A 20,965-nucleotide genomic window follows, 5' to 3' on the forward strand; every position below is an offset into this window, starting at 1 on the left:
GCGGCACAACTTTTCTTGTTGGAACTTCCGTACCTTCGCCGGCTCTTTTCGTTGGATGCGTCTGGTTGCCTTACCTCCTCGACCTGCTCCTTGGTCTCGCGGCATACCCCTATGCATCTATTTCTCATCCGACATGGAGAGACAGAGCATAATGTTGCCGGGCTTCTGGCGGGAGTCTCTGATTCCAGGTTGACAAACCATGGCGTACTGCAGACCCAGCGTCTGGGTCGCTACCTCACAACTCACCGCAACTTGAGATTTACCCAAATTTATGCCTCGGATCTTCAACGAGCTTTCATGACCGCCGAAGAGCTTCAGAGAAGCCAAGTCGCAAGACTCTCCGGTGAAGGTGTCCCGGGGGTTGTGAGACTCGAGCTGCTCCGAGAGCAAGACTTCGGCTCACTTGAGCTCGTTCCATGGACCTCGAGAAGAGCCCAGGACACTCTAGATTCTAGAGTGCCTAACCCGAAAGATTCATCTTTTCGACCCCAAGAAACCACCGAGGCTATGGTGAGAAGAGCAGAATCTTTCCTGGGTGACTTCATCCTCCCGCATTTTGCCAGTGCAGAGAATTTCCAGGAGAGTGCGCAGGAATGCGTTGCGGTCGTTTCCCACGGCCTCTTTCTGTCTGTGCTATGGCAGACACTGCTGAGAAAATTCAGCACCGGTAGCGTCACTCTGGGTCCGAATGTCGAGGCTTGGGGCACCAACCGTCCCTTGGAACACCTACCAGCCTGGACCAACACTGGGTTTTTAGAGGTCACAATCCAGAAGCCCATACCAAAGGTGGCCGATCAACCTCGCAAAGGGCAGCCTTTGATATCGACAGACATCCGATCATCCGCACTCAGCGGATATTCCATGACCGTCCATGGAGTCAATAGCAAAGATCACCTACTGGACCTAAAGCGTACCAGAGGCGGGTTGGGATCATCTCCCTATGATGTGAAGCAACGGAACCTGGATGGGTTCTTCAAGCGACCCAAACCCAATGGCCCCAGTACATGAACCTCATTATCCACCTCATCCTACGCCGACTGGAGACGCAAAGCTTCTATAAGATGAGGAAAATGGGGCTGGCATGCGTTCCTACGATCTATGACTACACTAGAGAAAATCACATTCGAAGGCTGCAGAGAGGCAGAGGTAAGCTATATCTATTTGTTGTGACATACGATTCCTATCTGCTTGATGAAGCACAATTTCACACAGACCTGTTCTGAAACTTCTTGTGGAAGCATAAATTGTACCAACTGCTGTCTGATCGCAGTATTGTTCTCGTGCCAGTTCTCCAAACGATGCAACGCAGATAACTAATTGATATTTTCGCAGGAGAATGGCTACGCCTTACTACCGGTTCACTGAAACCATATCTTGAGTCTTGACACTGTCCAGGCATTGTGGGTTTCGAATTTGCTGGAACCTACCACCCCATCCAGGTGCATTGCTCCTCCATCCATCCTTCTTACCTGGATTTTATATAGAAAGACTGTTTGAGTTACCATCAGCTTCAGGAAATCGTGGAATCCTTATTCGAGAATGATAGCAGCCAGGGCCAACTTCATCCTTAGGCCCAAAATAGAGACGCCGAAGCCTAGTGCGCCACAATTGGTACCTAGGAGTGGGTAGTGGGGAGAGAGTGCAACAGGGTTGAAGCTTGAAGCTTGAAGGCGGATGACCTCGACCCATGGGACGACGCGAGGCATTCTTCCCGAGATGATTGGCCGTTGCAACACGCGCTCTGGGTGCTGATCAGGGGCCCAAACCCGTTTCCTTCCCCCAAACGCATCCTGTTTCCTTGATTATTCCTTCCTTCTCTTCATCATCTCAACGGCCGAACATGTATGGATCTATATATGTCAGATTGCTCCTCCGGTATGGCAGAGCTATTTATCTATTTGTTCATTCTGTCTTCCCCCTTTCGTTGTGGTGACCAGATGCCCGGAGACGGCCCTACGCCAGCTGCCGGAAGAGGAGCAGTACGAGGCCGCAATCAACCCAAGTTTGGACCTCCAGCACGTTTCTTATATTCGCAATGTTTGAGAGAAGTGATCGGATATCGTCTGCGTCGATTTTTCTGTCCTCAGGCTGTTTTCCCATTCAAATTACGAAGGAGTTCGCTGATTCCCTGCCCAACCCCCTTTTCGAGTACGAAGTAATACCAGTAAGTAAGCCCGCTAAGAATACACGAGATGCTCAAAATTCCTTCGTGACCCAAAAAGACCTTCACGGGCGTTTCACCACGGTAAGCAACTCGGCTCCTACCATGGTTACAATGCCATCCACTATTCGCAAGCCCAAAACCCCCCACCTGGCGCTCACAAGGACGAAATCGACCACAATGAAAACATCTCCCCGGACTTAGCTGTCCATCTCGCTTTCCAAGACTTTTCCATTCGGTATGTCCTAGCTCGAATAAGGCACCAAACGCCTTTCGCCGGGACTTGAAAAGAGAAGAACGGGGCTGGATTCACTGCTGTGCGCTGGTAAGCCAGCCACAGTCATGATCAGGCAGCATCCCCCCTTTGAGGTGAGCTCTCCTTTGCTTAAATCGCCTTTTTTTTTGTTTTCATGCTTCCACCTGCACACTTTCCTTTTCGGCCAAACCCAAATTTGAAATTTCAAACATAACTGTGTGCTCGGACTATGGTTCGAGTGGCGTCGCGTCGGCGTCTTTCTTGCCGCCGCCCAGCATTCATTGTGTATGGCTCATTCTGGTAGCCCATCGACAGGGCTAGGTGTGCTCTTATGGCCGCAGGTGGCGATGCTGATGGCGCTCGTGGTAGCTCTGCCACATTTACAATTTGTCTCCTCGTCGGGCCGGCGGCTCCGGGCAGGACAGTCTGGTAAGGGATCAACTGGGTTCTCTTGAACTGTTGATCATTGATGATCCTCCGGTTGTACATCCACTTCATCAGGCCAAAGTCGGTCCTCACTGTCGCAAGGTGTTGGCCCTGCCGGAAGTGGTCATGCACCATATGAGACAGCATGGTGTTCCAGGCCAGCGCCGGGTCGTCGTCCTCCGGATGCGAGACATATTTGTTGTCGCATAGGAAACAGGTGGCGAAGGTCGGCAACTCGTGGCCGCGGAAGTGCGAAAACACATGCATCTTGAAGTGGATGATGTCGGCAAACACCTGGTCGCAGTCGAGGATCTGGAACGGGCAGAGCAGATCGGCGTCCTCTTGATATCGAAACGGCACCGTCAACACTCCGTCTTCTGACTCCAGCATGTATCCATCCCCCAGTATGCTACTGGCCATGTCTGTGTCTGCCGAAGACGCCCCAGATGAATCCGTCGAAGTCTCACGCGTCAAGGGTGGTACTGCATCTGTGGCGGTCGTGGTGGCCGCGGTCGATGCCACGGATGCTGCGTCGTTGTCATCCTGGATGACCACCACCGCCGTGTCGGATCTGGTCCCCGTACTTCTGGAGTACATCAAGCTGGCACAAAGACCCCACCGGGAAAACTCTTGTCTGCTTCGTGGGGGAAGGGGGAGGGTGGACTGGGGCCGCCGGGTGCTACGAGCTGAAGGTGTGTGTCCAGATCCGGTTTACAATGGCATCGAGGCGAGATCGTGGACAAACGTGGGGAACTTGACTGTGCACAGTGGCGGACAAACCTGCACATGAGAGTGAGCATTTCATCACTCAGAAAACTCGAGCTGTTCCAACGGTCGAGCTGTGGTCCAACTTACCAGAATCATGATGTCGGCATCGGCGGAGGGATGGAGGTTGCCGGCGCTGGCAATCACACTATCGATAAGCCTAATTGGGCGAAAGATGCGGGGTGTGTATTTATTGAACTTGAATATCTCGTTCTGTCTTGCGGACAAGAGACCGAGGTGAAACTCTCACCCTCCTGGCAGGGACGAACTGCAAGACCTCCGGTGAAAAAACGTCGAAGAGTCTACGATCTCTGGCAAGATTCGTTTTGCCTCCAAAGTTCGTCGGAAAGCGGGGCGCAAAGGAAGGAAAGAAATGGACCAAAGATGCATGAAAACTCGACAATCGCAGATCAAAGGGCCCAGCCCGCTCGCCCACGGGAGCCTCAACGGGGGTCAAGCTGAGAAAGAAACTGATGATTGCAGTAGCGACTTCTGGCGACTCGGCGCCGTGAGCCGGGGCGACCTGTCAGATGGTGCCAGCACATCAGCTTTCCTTGCCGACCGCCCGAGTTGATTGGTGCAAACTTGCATATATTGGGGATTGCTAATCCGTCTTGCTAGGCCTTGTGAGCAGAGACGCATGTGGCTGTGGTACCACCTGCTGCACTCGTGGGATAGACGCCAGCAACAAGGAAAGAAGAAGGATTGTTATTTCTGTCGTTCGACTTTTGCATTCGACTGCTACCACAAAGACGAGCGAAGTGATGGCAAACAAGCAAGACAAGGTGATTGGCTTCAGACCAGCGCCTTTGCGCCATTGGCAGCATCGCTGAAGATCCAACGACGGGCGCTGATCCCAATTTCACTCGAGCTAGTACCCATAACAATCAGAAATGTATGTTTTGCCGGCCCCAGCTTCGATTCACAAAAGGGTATCTTCCAGTGACAGCCTGCTAGTATCAGCTGAACGGCACTCCTGAACATTCGCCAACAGCCTGCCTTGGAACCTGATCAAAGACGTAAGGGAAAGAGTTGACGCTCAACCTAAGAAGGCATTCGTGCTGGAGTCCGCCTTGACGATGACCTGTCGTACTTCGCTCCACGCCTTCTCACCAAATGCCCTCCCCTCTTCAGTCGCCAGCATGGGTCCAGGCTCAAACACTCGGTCATTCTTCCACATCTCTCCGTGGGTGTCCTGGCCGCGGACCAGGGCCTCGATGTAGGCATTGGCGCCCTGCTCAGCAGTTCGAGCAAAGATACTGTAGAGGACCCACTGGACAAAAACGATGAAAAAGTTTGTGCGCAAATTGCGTCCCAGGTCGCTCTTGCACAGTCCCGGGCAGACAGTGTTGATGATGACTTTGGGGTTGCCATCAACCCCCTTGACGGCAGGTGAAGCTGCAAGGTGACGCACCGCGTACTCGAGCACGAGCTTGGACCTGCCATATTGTGTAGCTCCGCCAGCGATCCCGGGAGGAAAGTTGTTCTGTGCGCTCAGGTCCTCAAGGGGCGTTTCGCTGGCCATGTACGTCTTCATCTGCTCCGGCTGGACGGTCCAGGCGGTGCCCGAGGAGACGAATGTGAGATGTGGCTTGTAGTTTTTGTTTTTGCCCGAGTCTGCTGCGGCGGTGAGAAGTGGTAAGATAAGGATGCCTAGGAGGAACGTGCTGAGGGTGTTGACTTGGAGCGTCTCCTCCCAGCCATCACTGCTCTGGAGATATTTGGAGTTCATCATCCCGGCATTTAGTATCGCCCCATCGATGGCCTGGAATTTAGATTTGAGAGTCTCTACAAAGCTTTGAATTTCGGCAAAAGATCCCATGTTGAGTACCATGGGAATGATTTCTGTCGGTTTCGCAGTGGCATCTCCCGAGTGACCTTGACCTTTGACAAAGTCTTCGATCTCCCTCTTCGCAGCTTGACCCTTTGCCTCACTTCGTGCCGTAATGATGAGTTTCTCAACGTGAAGTGCCGCAAGCTTCTTTGCTGCTTCCAATCCCAGTCCCGAAGTGGCGCCCGTCAAGAGAATTGTGCGAGAAGCAAAGGACTCGGTCACTGGTTTGGGCGGGTTGAGCTTTTGATCAAACATACGTTTCAAGCCAAAGACAGCCATTGCGATTGAATTCTTAACAGATGGGTTGGTGGTGGTGGTGGTGGTGGTGGTGGTAGCAGGCTGCTGAATGCTGTTGTTGAGGAAGGAATGTCGATGCCCATGAGGCTACCAGGCAGCCATAATATAGTCGTAGTTCCCTCGTACAGGCGACGTCGATGGCACTCCGTCGGACTTGTTGTTTCTCCGCAGGACTGAAATGACTGCTGACGGTGGCTTCTCCAGGTAAATACGAGGCAATGGGCTGCGAATAACCGACGCCTCTTGGTGCTTTGCCGCTGCGCCGTTCTAAATGGAGAAGGAGGACGAGGTTGCCGCCCGGGAATTCCACACATCCGAGTCCGTGTGCGGCTATCTGCTCTACCGAGAGAGCGCGGAGGGCATGTGTACCTCGTAAAAGATTACGACATATATAAGGTGCCTACTTGGCTTGGATATACCCCGTTAAGGGAATTGATTGAGTTTCCTTCTCTAAAACTCCATCAGCAGCCAACCCTCCAGCGACGACACAAGTCGAGGTTCGGGAATGGCGTTAATGATTGGCTGTGACAGCCGCGCGCTTGAATACGGTGAAGCATTAGCCCAGCTATGGTATGAATCATCAATGCAGTTGACATCCCACCTGCACTTCATCCAATTGTCACACGCTGCAGACGGTTGTGGACAAAACTCTCTCTTATGAGATCCTTCTATTCGCAGTAGCTGCCATGCTCGAAAGTGATACCGGCTGCTTCATACTACCTTCCATCCACGTTTCTCTCCGTCCTCACCGATAACAGCCCATTAGACACCCTACCCAACAAACGGCCATCCACACCTTTTGGGTGTGTGGCTCAACGACATGGAAAACCTCAGTCTCAATGATGCTCCTCCTCCACAGTCTGCCTCGCCACAGCGACGGCCACCACATCCACAGCAACACCCACACCAGCAAGATGCGGTATTCCCGGGCCCGCCTCCGCCTCAAGGTGCACCCCAATTACCGCCGCAAATGTTCACCACCGCGGCGCAACTGTTGGACTTGACGGATAGTGCGTGTCTCCTTTTATGGTCTACTCTACTCGCCGAGGATAGCTCTCACAAAATTTCCTACAGAGAAACTCCTTCTTGTCCTTCGCGACGGACGCAAGATTTTCGGCGTGCTACGATCCTGGGATCAATTCGCCAACCTCGTTCTCACCGAGACGAAAGAGCGCTATTTCGTCTCTGTACCCTCGTCGTCAGTCTCTACGGACCCAGCGAACCCTCACTCGCAACCCTCTACTCGCAACCTCTACTGTGATATCCCCCGCGGCACCTTTCTCGTGAGAGGTGAAAACGTCCTCCTTTTAGGTGAAGTGGATCTCGACAGGGACGACGATCCTCCTGCGGGATATGAAGAAGGGGACGTTGAAGAAGTGTTTCGGATACAGAAGGAGGCGGAGAGGGAAAGGAAGAAAAGGGACCGACTGAAGAATAAGAAAACGGCGTGGAGAGATCCTGAGGGAAGTGGCGAGGTTCTGTTTTGACACAAATTGTGTCGAGTGTACACTCGGTATTCTAGGGTCCAATACTCCTGGAAAATGAGTGCAGAAACGACATACTCATACAGTTGCAGGACAAAGGGGCTACCGTTGCAGCGCCAACATCTCCATCCTAGCGAGATTCGAGCGTGACAAGGAAAGGGTTTCGAGCAATCGTTCGGTCCAGAGCCCAGAGTCCAGAACTTACTTGGGACGGTCTGGCTGGCGCAATTGCAGATTTAGCTACTTGGGTACCCTATCTGTTGAGGGGATCAAAAGCACCTGCATGGAACAAGGCGCATCCTGAGACCTGGAGCAGAATATTGTTGAAATGCTCCTCTCTATTGACGCCTGAAGGAACCGATATACTTCCTGTTTTTCAGAACTTTTATTCTGACAACCTCTGTCTCCAGCAGCAGCGGCGGCGGAGGCAGTAGCAGCAAATAACAATCAATGTTATCGCTGTGATATGCTCTACTGGGATAGACTTTCCCCTTGAGAACCAAAAGTACTGAAGAGAGGAGAGCTCAAATGCTCTCTGCTGCTTTCATTTTGCTACCTTTCACTCTGCGTATGTAGCCTCTGAGGGTGTGAAAATGCAGGACCGCACAATATCTGCAAGACGCCCTTAGTCTCTGTCTCGTCGTTCAAGGGAATGAGAAAGTCATCCAGCACAACCCACCAGCCTCGCATGTTCCTCCACCTTTGGGTTGGCTGGACAATCAGGCAGGCGATGGTCAGCTCGCGTGTTGTCCGTGCATTTGTCGCCCTTGTCCTTCATTGTGTTGCATGCCTGTGACTGTGACTAGTTCCCGTTGCCTTGGTATGATAATGAACAACCCATGTGGGCCCATCATCGTTCTCTATCTCCACATTGGCTCAGCTGGAAGGCAACCTCGCCAACCAGTTCAGCACCATCATGGCCTGTGTGACAGCGACCTTTTCTCCAAACCTCATTCCGTCCCAACTGTTCGCCTGGACTGTCATGTTCCACATCCTCAACACTTCGACATCGTTGTCCCCGGCCACGCCCGCGAGGCGGCGATCAAAGTCCCATATCTCTTGGTTCCCTTTCCGGCCACGGATCTCTGTGTGGCCCGAGGCGGTGGGGCCGATCCAGAGCATGGGAGTCTTGCGATGAGACGAGTCTGCGAGCGCCAAGAACTCTTCCAGCGACGCGATGGCGGTTTCTGAGGTAGCGGTGTTGGGAGAGAGGCCGTGGACGATGGCGATCGGGTGGTAGTTCGACCGTGGCACGCGGGGGACCAGCTGTTTGAACTTTTCAATCACGGAGGACGGCGCTGGGGAGGTGCTGATCTCGAGGAAGGCATGGGCTGTTCGGCTGCTGCTGCAGAGGTAAGGTTGCCCATCAGCTCGGCCGGAGGGATGGCTGGGGAGGTCGTTGCTCGATGTGATGAAGTGTCCGGAGCAGCTCTGCGAGGTGAACTGGTTGTCACAGCTGCATTGGCGAAGTTTGTCCTTGTCCATATCCCAGGTTCTCAGGGCCCCGTGGGTCAAGTCTCGTCGCAAGAGGATGTTGAGTCCGTTGTAGATGGCCTGGAGGTTGTAGTCGCCCACAAACACAATAGCGTCGAAGCGTTCGAGGATCATGCAGATCTCTTCCACTGAGTACCAGCGGTAATGACAGTCTAAGTAGGCAACGGAGGGTTAGGACGAGAGCATGATTTTGTGTGTTCAATTCGATGTCACAGAATCCGCACTCACCTCTTGGGAAGTATGGCGTATCAAACCCAATTCGACCTCCACCTGACATGGCCTCCAGCAGCTCCTTGCGCCGAGGACAGTACACAGTGGGAGGTCCATGTAGCAGCTGATCTTGCGAGGGAGGCTGGTACAGATCGATGGCGCGGATGTTGCACTCGGAGGATCCACGAAAGGAGTTGAAGTAACTGCTTGATTGATTTGGAAGTCAGATTTGGTGCCTCCCAGAAATGCACAGTTGGTTTGACACTCGCCTGCTCAAGTCCTGAGAAACATTAGGGATTTTGTCGAATTGTTGTCGGGTGTGAGTCCAGTTTCCAGACATGGGCAGCACGGAATATGCGAGATACATGATGAAGGAGAAGTAGACAAGGGATAGCAGATGGTACATGACCCGTGGGAGGTTCAACTCGTTGTACCACTCCAGTCCATCTTCAAGACCGTCTCTTATGTGCCATCTCAGTCGGGTGAAGAACGGAGGCTTGGGTGGCTCCAGCGGCACTTCCACATCATCCTTTGCCGTTGCCATCGTGAGGAGATGCTTGACGGGTGACAAAGTGGGCGTAAATGAACAGTCAAAGGTGCCAAACGCGCCGAGATAGAACGAGTTTGGACAAAAGCGGAGACCAAGGAGAGAGATGATGTCGCCGGCGCCGTGACTCTGCAACAGGATTAAATTGTCAACTGAGAAAGAAGATCTTTTGCTCGTGATGTTGAAGGAAGTTCTTGTCAGTCTCATGTCAAGTGGCCAGGCAGTTGCACTGACGAGATCTGGTCACTCATTGGACATTCACTCATTCACTCAATTTCCTCAGCCTCGTCATCAGGGGAGCTCGCTCAGCCTTGTCCAACAGCTCACCAGCATGGTCAATCCCTTCCTTACGGTGCACCCAGATCTCTCGTGTTGGTAGCGAGATCCTCAAAGCTCCTATACATACATATTCATCCAACACAAAAGAGGAATCAAAAGTCCCCGGTGGAACATACGGAAGAAGAGGTAGGGTATCACAAAGCCCATTATGCCCTATGTAAGCATCGGCCTCTGAATCAACGACACTCCTTTGCATGCATCTGTGCCCTCCCTGGCATGATGAGGGACACTCCCCGGGTCTCACAAGCTGTAGCTGAATGGAAACAAAACCTGCATCATAGAGGTAGTGATGGCATCAAACACCACCTCGCATCTCCAACTGGTGGCGCTGGGGCAGCCACATTAGAATGCTTCACACGAAAGGACCTGCCGTTTCGCTCCAACTTCGCACTCGAAACCTTGCTGGGCGACAGAAGCATGGTCCATACTCGTTCCTGGCGAGTCAAGGGCGACGAAGGCTTCCTGGAACGACAAGACCAGATCTGGAGCTGACAAAGCCTCTTCATACCTTCTCGAAGACTTCAGCAGACTCTTTGCGGATATCTTGGATTTCCCAACTCAGATAACGACGCATTCAACCAAGTGCCACAAGCGGGTTCCGTCGTGAGCCGGGTTTCGAGCAGAGACACCAATCGAAAGGTTAGGGAGCGGGAAAGAGGCAAGCAACAAACACGGACAGATATGCTCTCCAGGAGAGCTCGAATGACCTCATGTTTGCGCATCAAATGGCGCCCTTGCAGGCGAATCATATATATATGAATAAACTGGTAACAACAAAGGAAGCATCAGCAAAGGGGAGAAGTTCGATATTCGGCGGTCACTCGGAGATTGAAGGCAGCTGACCACCTGACCATGAGCAGTTGCAAGGCGGATCGAGCCTCGTCGGAAGGAATGACGCAGACTCAAGCGTTTGGGGGGCAACCGGGGCAAAGGGAAGAACAGAAAGGCTCGAGGCTGATGATGCCCCGAAGGAGCCATTGAAGGGGACAAGGAGAGAAGGCCAGCCACTGCCAGTCAGTCCATGAGCCCGAGATCCAATCACTGCCGCGGGGTCTGGCTCGAGAAAATCTCCCCACAGCCGAGAAAGTCCAAAAGAAAAGACGAAGGCCAGGGCTAGGGCCAGGGCCGGGGCCAGAGCACCACTATCACCACCAGTGCCACCACTGCCCACCAGCACCACCACCTATAAGCACCACCGCAAAGCAACCACCTTCGTCCCCGGGCGGCGGATACCCTTGTCCCTCTCTGGTTGCTGCTCACACGCACGAGTCACATACAACCTGCACACAATCACCTGTCACCTGCATCGTCCAGCTTCTTTTTTTCGGTGCTCTTCTTCCATACTGCACTGCACCGCTCTACTTCACCTCTTCCCCCTTCACACGTTGACAGCAGACGCGTGGTCTCGGTGCTCCCAGTCCAAGAGAAGCCTCATCCAGCCCACCTTGAGCAACTTTCGTCACTGACGCACGCTGCCTCGGCACCCTTCCTTGACCTCCAACGGTCGGAGAACATCGGACCTCGATCCTCCACTCGTTCCTGGCTGGATTTCGAGTCATACTACTGCCTCAAGTCCATTGTTGCTGTCCCTTGATCCATTCCTTCAAGTCCTTCGAATTGTTCGTCCCTACCGAAGCAGGCCGCAAGGCCTGAACCTCCTTCAACATGTCGTGGAAGCCCACTGAGAAGCTCATGCAAACCATTGGCCACTATGCCAGCTTCCCGCCCACAGGAGTCAGTCTTCGACAGATGGTCCAGTTCGGAGAGAAGCCATCTGCTGGTATGTCAATACAAGGCCTCGCACGCTCCAGAACTATGTCTGATCCTGCATAGGAACCCTCTTTCGTGCGTCACAATTTCTCTCCGAAGAGCTTCCAGTCCGTCTCGCGCACCGTGTAGAAGAGCTGGATAAATTACCCGATGGTCTCAATGACATGCCCTCCATCCAAAAGGTGCGAGACTGGTATGCCCAATCCTTTGAGGAAATCACAACCCTTCCGCGACCGCAATTAGACACCGAAACTCGAGACCGACTCCTCAATCCTCCCAAGAAGTCCAATACCAAACTTTCCGCCACCACGCGAAATCCCAGTCTCAAGGACCATGGCAACGGCAATGGCAAGAGTGGGATGAACTCGCGTCGCTATTTCGCCGCTCTGGACGACGGCAAAGAGTGGCCTCCTGTGCTCTCTGATTACAACCGCAAGTTCGCCCGGACTCTGGAAATCATCAAGAGAAGACATGACCCTGTTGTCACCACCGTGGCGCAAGGAATCAACGAGTGGAAGCGTAAACAACAACGCATGCAGATCGATTCGTCCATCCAGTCCTTTCTCGATCGGTTTTACATGTCCCGCATTGGCATACGGATGCTTATTGGGCAACACATTGCTTTGACGGACCAGACCACCAACAGACACCCCAATTATGTGGGCATAATATGTACAAAGACCAACGTTCGAGAATTGGCAGAGGAGGCCATTGAAAATGCCCGATTCGTGTGCGAGGACCACTATGGCCTGTTTGACGCCCCCAAGGTCCAGCTCTTCTGTCCACCCAACCTGACCTTCATGTATGTGCCGGGTCACTTGTCGCACATGCTTTTCGAGACTCTCAAGAACTCACTGCGGGCCGTGGTGGAGACGCACGGGGCCGAAAAGGAAGAGTTTCCTGTGACCAAGGTGATTGTTGCCGAAGGCAAAGAGGATATCACAATCAAAATCAGTGACGAAGGAGGTGGAATTCCCCGATCCGCCATTCCGCTCGTCTGGACTTACATGTACACTACGGTCGATACCACACCAGAATTGGATCCGGGTTTTAATGCTAGTGACTTTAAGGCGCCGATGGCTGGGTTTGGGTATGGTTTGCCACTTTCGAGATTGTACGCAAGGTACTTTGGCGGGGATTTAAAATTGATTTCTATGGAAGGGTGAGTCGCCCCTTTTTGTTCCCTCTTGGAATTCAATGTTACTGACAAGTTCTGCAACAGATACGGAACCGACGTCTACCTGCATCTCAATCGACTTTCCTCGTCGGCAGAGCCTCTGCAATAACAATTAGCAGTCATGAGGGACAAGAGCGGATCCCAAGGATTGGCGTTGAACAGGAACAATAAGATTGAGTCTGATGGCCCAAGGAACTCGATCCCAGGCATCAGTAGTGGACGTTTAGCCGCCGTGCGTTCACGATTGAAAAACAGGGAGGTGACGGAGAGAAAACAAGTGGGAGACGCTGAGAGCATGATCAACGAGGAGCCCAGTGTGGTACAGCCAGGAGGAGCGAGCCAGTGGCTGGAATGAATCTGCGAGATCATCATGGGAAAAGTCACTGTTGATAGGAACACCAGACAGAGCAATCAAATGGCTTTTGTTATTCGCTGGCATGGAATGGACGTGCCCCCAGCGTCCGATGGTCAAGTCGCTTGTGCTTTGAGAATATGTCAGTCAGCCTCATGTCCGTCACCGGCGGAGCTATACGAGGTAGGTATTTGATGCTTCTTTTCTGCATGGGCCCCGAACTGGGAACGCCGTCGAGTCCTCACTTTGGTCCTCCAACTATTCCTTTAGGGCAATTATTCCGTTCCGATATCTTCCGAGGTGGTCGGTAGTATGGAGTATTTGAGCCTCGCGAGATCGGAGGCACCCACTTGGAGAGGTGCCTGAGTCGATGCACGCCATTTTCTTGACTGCTATGTGCGAATCCGGGCAGTGTCACATACGGAGCATTCAAATGTAATGTGCAACAGGAGCGGGGCGGAAGCAGTACCGAGTATACCCTCGCTCGCCTCGTATACCTAGTATTCAGCCTTGTCCCAACACAGACTCCACCACCAAGCTTGGCGTTCTTGGCATGGCGGGACCTAGTTACAGCCTCACGGAGCCTCGAGTACCAGCCATGTAGAGCATCTTCTTCGTCTTAACTGTTGCCACCAGGGAGACCGCGATGAACCGATCAACACCTTAACGTCCACTCCAAAATAGGCATCTATTCTGCCGCCCAAGCATGGCGCCCAGTGATTACATTTCCGCGGGCTCTGGCAAACTCAAGCTCAAAGGCGTCAAGGATTCCAAGGTCGACAAGAAGAAGAAATCAAAGAAATCCTCCTCCTCCAAGGCTGGGTCTGGGCAAAATGAACAACCCTCTAATACACCAGATCCGACGGCGGAGGGTGGTGACCGGGCTGGGGCTGAGGACCAGTTCAAGGACCGGTCGGTCATGTTGAGGAAATTGGAGGAGGAAGATCAAATGATTTCAAATGAGGCAAGGGAGAGTGGTGTGCGGAAGCGGAAAAAGGCCGATTCGCCTGGAAGTAATGGCGATGACGATGCTGCAGCAAGACCCAACGAGGAAGAACAAGGTGGAATCGTCAAGACAGAAGCGGAGAGGCGGTACGAGGAGCAAAGACGGAGAAGGGTGCGTTTTCTATTCACTTCTCATTCCTACCTACTACGAGGGCTAAATTTCTAACCTTCCGGCATCTGCAACACATTCGTGCTGACAAACATGGGTGAACTCTAGCTTGAAGAACGCTTAAAACGAGAAGGTGTCAAGACGCACAAGGAGCGCGTTGAGGAGTTGAATCGCTACCTGAGCAGTCTGAGCGAGCATCATGACATGCCGAGAATAGGACCGGGCTAATGCGGGCTAAGTCAACTGGGTCTGACACCTGCGATGAACTTGCGACATACGGAGGACACCTTTTCTACGCTGGTTGGGAGCACGAAGGAAGTTACAAGGCTTCCGTGGCCTAGAGGAGCCGGGCAGTCACCACAAGGTCTTATAACGAGCAGCAAAGAATTGTCGAGGATTGCACCTGTCCTGAAGCCGATCGCATGGGTGGTCGGACTGTAGCGGGGGCATCTAGCGAAAAATTCGCTGCACCCGTGTGCAAACGAGCAGGGTTGGGATCCCTCATAGAAGCGTATGATTGAGAAAACGTTTGGTGAACAATGAATCGGCTTGTCTTGCAATTCCTCTGTATCCTCTGCTTATGTACAATGTTGCGTCCACCACCGTCGAAGCTTGACCACCACGGCCACTACTCTCCGTACTCTGCTCGGCCTGGTTTCGAGTTCAGATATTCGTTTCTGTATCCGCAAGACCGGTCAGTATCCGAATTTACACATCTCCACAGTCTGCATTCATCTCGAGCTCACACGCACCTCTCTGTAGCCCAATCCATAGCAAGATACGCGACCAACAAGGGAGGCACCCAGTACAGAACCTGATTGCGTGTTCGGCGGAAAGTGTTAAAGATGGCGTCCGAGAGCAGGGTAGATGTTGGGTTCTGTCGGTTCGGCGAAAGGGCATATGTGACAATGTTCTTTTGTGGAGGAGAGCCTGTTCCCAGATTAGCACCTTGTCGGCAACCAAGACAAGCTGGCTTGGGCTTCAATGTAGCCAGGCTGGAGGGTCGGAATTGAGAGCTTCAGGGTCTAGTTGAAGTCCATACCTAGATTTCCCCAATTCCCCATGTATCTGCGAGCCACAGTCAGTTAGTTTACTTCATCGCGAGGGAAGCAGAGCTTTGGTGATGTGAACGCACACTCCGTTCTTCGGATCAGGCCCATGAGCACGCAGGATGCGGGTAGCTTGCATCCGCAGAGCTGCGGTGGGACGCATTTTGAGAGATGATACTAGGCAACCAGGGGGATTCCAGTCTTTGGCAGAGCAATTGTTGCTGAAGGTCAATGGTCGCAGCCGTGGTTTGGAGTTGGAAGGAGAAGAGCTCCGGGCCGCAGTCTCGAAAATTGCTTGGCCGCTTATGTAATGTACAGCTCCAGGCTGCGCATGGCTGCGGAGAACATGGCATCTACTACTACTTCATCAAAAGTTCATGACCTAGAATCCGCTATTGTATGGCCGCAGCTAGACAACACTGACCACAACCCTCGCGCCTCACTGACACCCGCCCACGATGTCTGCGCCGAACGTCCTCAACGCCATTTCAAGATGGGCCATCCCCGTCTTCATTGGTGCCTCGTTGGCCCAAACCGCCATGTACGATGTGAGAGGAGGAACGAGAGCGGTCATCTTCGACCGTCTTTCTGGTGTCCAAGAAAAAGTCACCAACGAAGGGACCCATTTCCTCATTCCATGGCTGCAGAAGGCAATCATCTACGATGTGCGGACGAAGCCCAGAAACATCAGCACCACCACTGGGAGCAAGGACTTACAGATGGTGTCACTGACGCTGAGAGTGCTCCATCGACCAGATGTGCAGAACTTGCCCAAGATTTACCAAGTAAGCTTCCACGAGTTACTCTTCTGGTGCCACATGGCTAATGATGACTGCTAGTCTCTTGGTCAAGATTATGACGAAAGAGTCCTCCCGTCGATCGGCAACGAGGTCCTCAAGGCAATTGTGGCTCAGTTCGATGCGGCAGAACTAATCACCCAGCGAGAAGCTGTCTCACAACGCATCCGAGCCGACCTGACTCGTCGGGCGCAGGAATTCAACATCGCCCTGGAAGATGTCTCGATAACACACATGACCTTCGGTCGCGAGTTCACCAGGGCAGTCGAACAGAAACAGATTGCTCAACAAGACGCAGAAAGAGCGAGGTTCATCGTTGAGAAGGCCGAGCAGGAGAGACAGGCCAACGTCATCCGTGCCGAAGGTGAAGCAGAGTCAGCAGACATTATCAGTAAAGCTGTGGCCAAGGCAGGAGACGGGCTGATCCAGATCAGAAGGATCGAGGCGAGCAAAGACATTGCCCAGACGTTGGCTGCGAACCCCAACGTGACCTACCTGCCGGGTGGTGGTGAAGGAGAAAATGGAAAGGGAAAGAGCACGGGCTTGTTGCTGGGCTTGAGGGCGTGATCAGCACCACGACTCTCGGGGGAGGCAGCTTGTACTGATATGATTTCACCAACAGGAGTGTGAACTATAATTGTCTTACTCTGTGGCTTTAAATAGTGACCAAAAGACCTCGAATGGAAGAGATTCTCAACTTTCCCACAGCTGACTTTCCATTTCCCAAAGCATTGGCCAGAATCAACTCCAAAATACATCCATCTCGCCAGTCGTCGAGCTGGATCGAGTCATGCCGAGTGTTCTTCCTCCTTTGACGGGAATTTCTTTCCCCTTTCACACCGGAACACAATCTTGGTGTGAGAAACGGCGACGATTCCTCGATTCAAAGACACGCAGACCTCCCTCGCTGGCTGTGCAAGGGGCGGAATCTATTCCAAAATACACTCCGTACCTCGTATAGTTACTTGTAGAACATTCAGCTTTCTCTACGCCTTCTTGCGTATTGGTCTCCAAGGTGACCCGATCAAGCCGGCAATAGAAGGGAATCCAAAACAAGGGACTATTATTATCATTTCTTCTAGCGTGAGAGAAGTGTACTCACCAGGCTGAACCCGGCGGATAAAGAAAGGAGAGCTCCCATGAGCTGCGCCCAAAAATGTTCCGGAACAGGCACGACAATCAATTGGAGCTCTTCACTATTGACTTCTCATCAGCTACGATGCACACGCCAAAACAAGGCAATCCTGTCTTGCGTCATTAGCAGAGCAAAAGTGTACAAATATGTCACAATGGAGGTATGTGATTAGAGGCTGGGCCGCTTTCGGAGGACAAAGCAACCGGGGTGTGCGCGTCGAGGGGTGCGACAGCAACAAAGAGTTGGCTTCTATACCAAGGACAAAGATGACACCGGTGCAAGGGCGTCTTGTAGCAGGCGGTGGTCATCCTCAATGCAGATGGCAAATGCTCCAGCAGTAGTAGTTTGAACGTCCGTCCAAGATAATAAGAATACCAGTATATACACTATCAGAAGCGAAGAATAGTAAGAATGATAATATCCAACACACACACAGTAGACACACCGCTCCCCGGTAGGACCCGACAACGTGGCAGTCCACACTCTCGAAGCAACAGAGAAATGAAAAAAAGTCGTTAGGAGTAAGCAAGGAAGACTCTTCAAAACTTCACAATCTTCCTCAATGGCTTGTAGTTGAGCTGCTGCCTCTTGGCCATCATCTTGCTGCCGGAATCGCTCTTCGTCCAGACACTAAGCGCACCGGGTCCTCCGCACATCTCCCCGACCGACCCAGTGCATGCCATGTTGCAGCTGCTGTCATCCAATACTGGAGTGGTGATCTCGTCCCCACAGAAACACTGTCCGGCGTACTCGGTGCCCGCAACGGTATATCCACGCGAATCACAGAACGAGACGCAAGCGGCGTTGCTCATGTTGGGGCCGTTGAAGTTGGACCAGTTCGGGAGGGTGCGTGGGTTGACCGTGTCCGTGAAGCAGCCAGTGTAGGACCAGGATGGGTTGGATGTCGAGGGTGTTGCGGAAGAAGCAGGTGAAGACAGAGACGATGAGGTCTCGGCAGGCTAGATTAACAGTAAAGTTAGATTGAATGTTTTTGCGATTTACCTTTGGTCCTTTTTCGGGCCTTCGATTTGAAATTGATTGAATCTGAGAAATAGAAGAAATGAAACTGTGCTTAGGGGATTGGGGCTCAGGAGGTAGCAGGATCGGCGTCGGTGGCAGGAGTTGTACACGATGAAGAGAATGAGGAGGACATCGTGGTATAGAGGGATGGAAGAGCAGTGGTGCCAAAAGTGGAAGTGAGAGTTGTTGAAGCAGGGGAGTTGGATGCATCTGCGGCATCTGAGCCACCCGCCGACGAGGCAACAGCGGGTGGATAGGCAGAGCCGGAATTGGTACAAGTGGAATCATCATCGTCGTTGTCATCGTCGTCATCATCACCAGAGAGAGAAGTAGAGTTTGTATTTACCGAAACCAGGGTGGATGCTGCCGACTCAGGCGTTTCTGTCGGAGCCGTAGCGCTCGAGGTCGCAATCGTGGCAAGGGTGGTTGGAGAGCTAGGCGCCGTGTAAGGACCACTTGAGGATGTTGAAGGAGCAGCGGAAGCAGCAACATCAGCAGAAGAAGAGGAGGAGCCGGCTGATGGGGGATTGGCGACTTGAACTGCGGCTGAGCCACTAGGACCAAACTGAGCGTTTGTGCATGAGTCGCCTGAGCATTTCTGGTAAAGAGAGATGGTTCCCGAACCACCGCAGAACTCGGAGTCATCGCCAGCACAAGTCATGGTGCAGTCCCCAACAACGCCAGGAACAGGCTCGCCGCTAGCAGGAATGGAGTTGCCGCCTGGGAATTGTTAGCAGCGTAACCTTTTGAGAGGAATGACATGTACTTACAATAACATTCGTCTGAGTACTCAGAACCGGCGATGGAGAAACCCTTGCTCTCGCAGAAAGCAACACAGTTCTCGTTGGTCATTTGAGCGTTGGACTCGCTTGCACCAGTCAAAATACGGTTATAGTAGTTGTCGGTTCCGCATCCCATATACGCCCATCCCTGGCTGGTCAGGTCGGTGAAAAAGGTCGCGTTGGAGGGAGAGATAGTGGTGGTCGCACCGCAGCCAGATTGAGGAGTGGCTGTAGGGCCAGGCTGAACGGGATTGCAACCAGGCAAGGCTGTGAGCAGGCCGCTGACTTGCTCGTCGACTTCAGGTTCGATACGGCAGCCTTCTGCCTGAGCATCAGGGATGAGGTCAAAAACCGGGCAATCCTCAACCTGGCCGCTGAGGTTGGTGCACTGGTCAACAGCAGACTGGAGCAAATCAGGATCCCAGCCCATGACGAAATCACCATGGTGACCATAACCTGTAGGATCACCCATCGACCAGACGAACGGTTGCGAATCGCCATACCACTGATCGGCGAATTTCCCAGTATCCCAGATGACTTCGTAGAAGATGGAGATCAGATGGACCGGGAAATCGGCCGGGCATGGACCATCATTGTAAGCATTGGCAGGATAAGAGACGTGAGAGCTGTGATTGGGGGAGTCCAAGTCCTTTCCATTCCAGCAAGATGGGAAGAAGACTTGAGATCGAAGCCCATCGGGGCAATTGTAGTTGGGGAAGTTGGGGGTTTCTGGCTTAGCCGCAGCGTTGTAGTCGAGGCAGTTGTAGCTGATGGCTTGAGATGCGAAATCATCGCCCCCAGTGCGCTTGAAAGGATTTCCGGCAACCATGCGGAAGCCAGGAGGGAATGCTTTCAGAGTCTCTCCGTCGCCCTGCCGTTGCAGGTAGTATACAGTGGCACCACCGACCTGGTCGACGCTTTCGAAAGTCCCATTTGGGTGCTGGAAGAACAAGGCTGGGATCCAGTAGTTGCTGAAATCTCCTTTCACTGTGCAAGAAGAACAAGTAGACTCCTGTGTCGAGTTATAGGTCATGGTGAAATCAAATCCGTTTCCTCCCATGATCGTGTGCAAGTGGCCAGACACCACACCAGGACTAACAATAGGGTCGGCCCGCTCGACGACAATTGGGGATTTGCATGGCAGCCGCCAGAACGCTGCCACTGGGGAGGCAGCAAGAGCGGCTACAAGGCCGGCAGTGAGAAGAGCAGACATTTTGCGTGTTAGTGCGACTGAGGCCGAGTTGGAATCGAAGTCGAGTTTCTGGGAACGATCGACTGATGAGTGCTACAAAAGAATGACTCTGACAAAGGACTGGATGTACGACAACTTCGCACAGCGAATAAAGAATGGACGGCGAGGGTCTCCGACTCTCGAGCCAATAAACGAACGTGGTTGCAACAAAAGGACGATGTCGAATAACAATGAAAAGGAGTTCAGAAAGATGCCTGCGGAATGAGGACATGATATAGGACATGTTATTGACTCCCGTCGCCGAGGTACCTAGCACCCGCTTCGTGGTCAAGGGCTAGATGGTCCTGAAATTGCAGACCCTGTCGTTACCTTTTCCGGATCACAAGCCAGATCCTTCTGTACCTTTGCGTGATGACAAGCTTCAGAGACATGCGAAGTTGTGCAAGTGGCGTGTGTCTGTTCCACTCCAATTCAATCGGCTGCTTACTGGTACAAGATCGTTGACCGGCGACCAGGCCCGCGCATGAGTCTGTCGAGAAGCTCGATTCTGGTCCGCTGGGGGCCATTGTCATACTCCATCACAAGTTAGCAATGATGGGACAGAGGAGCGCTCTCGTTCTAGCGGAGAGAAATGGCGCAGCGATGTCGTGCCATCGTGCAAGGGATGCCTAGGCGAAAGGAAGCGAAAGTTATCCAAGCGTGGGCCGATGTGGGGAATTCCAGGGCAAGGACGCTGTGAAATAGGCATGCAAGATCAGCGGCCT

At 52.7% G+C, this 20,965-nt stretch overlaps 10 protein-coding genes across 10 annotated transcripts; 5 read left to right on the top strand and 5 right to left on the bottom strand.

Moving 5' to 3' along the window:
* Window positions 1-111: 111 nt before the first annotated feature.
* On the top strand, window positions 112-1,008 carry Z520_09607 (uncharacterized protein; the record flags this gene model as incomplete). The annotated part of the gene is made up of 1 exon (XM_016780101.1): window positions 112-1,008. The coding sequence occupies one exon, from the start codon at window positions 112-114 to the stop codon at window positions 1,006-1,008; it is 897 nt and encodes a 298-aa protein (XP_016628684.1).
* A 1,613-nt stretch (window positions 1,009-2,621) lies between these two features.
* On the bottom strand, window positions 2,622-3,440 carry Z520_09608 (uncharacterized protein; the record flags this gene model as incomplete). The annotated part of the gene is made up of 1 exon (XM_016780102.1): window positions 2,622-3,440. The coding sequence occupies one exon, from the start codon at window positions 3,438-3,440 to the stop codon at window positions 2,622-2,624; it is 819 nt and encodes a 272-aa protein (XP_016628685.1).
* Window positions 3,441-4,647: 1,207 nt separating this feature from the next.
* Z520_09609 (uncharacterized protein) lies at window positions 4,648-5,721 on the bottom strand (the record flags this gene model as incomplete). Its single annotated transcript, XM_016780103.1, has 1 exon — window positions 4,648-5,721. The coding sequence occupies one exon, from the start codon at window positions 5,719-5,721 to the stop codon at window positions 4,648-4,650; it is 1,074 nt and encodes a 357-aa protein (XP_016628686.1).
* An 838-nt stretch (window positions 5,722-6,559) lies between these two features.
* On the top strand, window positions 6,560-7,226 carry Z520_09610 (uncharacterized protein; the record flags this gene model as incomplete). The annotated part of the gene is made up of 2 exons (XM_016780104.1): window positions 6,560-6,749; window positions 6,814-7,226. 2 exons carry the CDS (start codon window positions 6,560-6,562, stop codon window positions 7,224-7,226), a joined length of 603 nt encoding a protein of 200 aa, XP_016628687.1.
* An 873-nt stretch (window positions 7,227-8,099) lies between these two features.
* Window positions 8,100-9,471, bottom strand: Z520_09611 (uncharacterized protein; the record flags this gene model as incomplete). Its single annotated transcript, XM_016780105.1, has 3 exons — window positions 8,100-8,869; window positions 8,946-9,130; window positions 9,191-9,471. The coding sequence occupies 3 exons, from the start codon at window positions 9,469-9,471 to the stop codon at window positions 8,100-8,102; spliced, it is 1,236 nt and encodes a 411-aa protein (XP_016628688.1).
* A 2,007-nt stretch (window positions 9,472-11,478) lies between these two features.
* Window positions 11,479-12,869, top strand: Z520_09612 (uncharacterized protein; the record flags this gene model as incomplete). Its single annotated transcript, XM_016780106.1, has 3 exons — window positions 11,479-11,593; window positions 11,647-12,745; window positions 12,806-12,869. 3 exons carry the CDS (start codon window positions 11,479-11,481, stop codon window positions 12,867-12,869), a joined length of 1,278 nt encoding a protein of 425 aa, XP_016628689.1.
* A 949-nt stretch (window positions 12,870-13,818) lies between these two features.
* Z520_09613 (uncharacterized protein) lies at window positions 13,819-14,454 on the top strand (the record flags this gene model as incomplete). The annotated part of the gene is made up of 2 exons (XM_016780107.1): window positions 13,819-14,229; window positions 14,335-14,454. The coding sequence occupies 2 exons, from the start codon at window positions 13,819-13,821 to the stop codon at window positions 14,452-14,454; spliced, it is 531 nt and encodes a 176-aa protein (XP_016628690.1).
* Window positions 14,455-14,854: 400 nt separating this feature from the next.
* Window positions 14,855-15,438, bottom strand: Z520_09614 (uncharacterized protein; the record flags this gene model as incomplete). The annotated part of the gene is made up of 4 exons (XM_016780108.1): window positions 14,855-14,903; window positions 14,979-15,156; window positions 15,269-15,294; window positions 15,362-15,438. 4 exons carry the CDS (start codon window positions 15,436-15,438, stop codon window positions 14,855-14,857), a joined length of 330 nt encoding a protein of 109 aa, XP_016628691.1.
* Window positions 15,439-15,733: 295 nt separating this feature from the next.
* Z520_09615 (prohibitin-1) lies at window positions 15,734-16,639 on the top strand (the record flags this gene model as incomplete). Its single annotated transcript, XM_016780109.1, has 2 exons — window positions 15,734-16,060; window positions 16,115-16,639. 2 exons carry the CDS (start codon window positions 15,734-15,736, stop codon window positions 16,637-16,639), a joined length of 852 nt encoding a protein of 283 aa, XP_016628692.1.
* A 1,107-nt stretch (window positions 16,640-17,746) lies between these two features.
* Z520_09616 (uncharacterized protein) lies at window positions 17,747-20,222 on the bottom strand (the record flags this gene model as incomplete). Its single annotated transcript, XM_016780110.1, has 3 exons — window positions 17,747-18,166; window positions 18,574-18,947; window positions 18,998-20,222. The coding sequence occupies 3 exons, from the start codon at window positions 20,220-20,222 to the stop codon at window positions 17,747-17,749; spliced, it is 2,019 nt and encodes a 672-aa protein (XP_016628693.1).
* Between the last annotated feature and the right edge of the window lie 743 nt (window positions 20,223-20,965).

The sequence above is a fragment of the Fonsecaea multimorphosa genome (assembly GCF_000836435.1).
Source record: "Fonsecaea multimorphosa CBS 102226 unplaced genomic scaffold supercont1.25, whole genome shotgun sequence".
In the NCBI taxonomy this organism is placed as follows: Eukaryota; Fungi; Ascomycota; class Eurotiomycetes; order Chaetothyriales; family Herpotrichiellaceae; genus Fonsecaea; species Fonsecaea multimorphosa.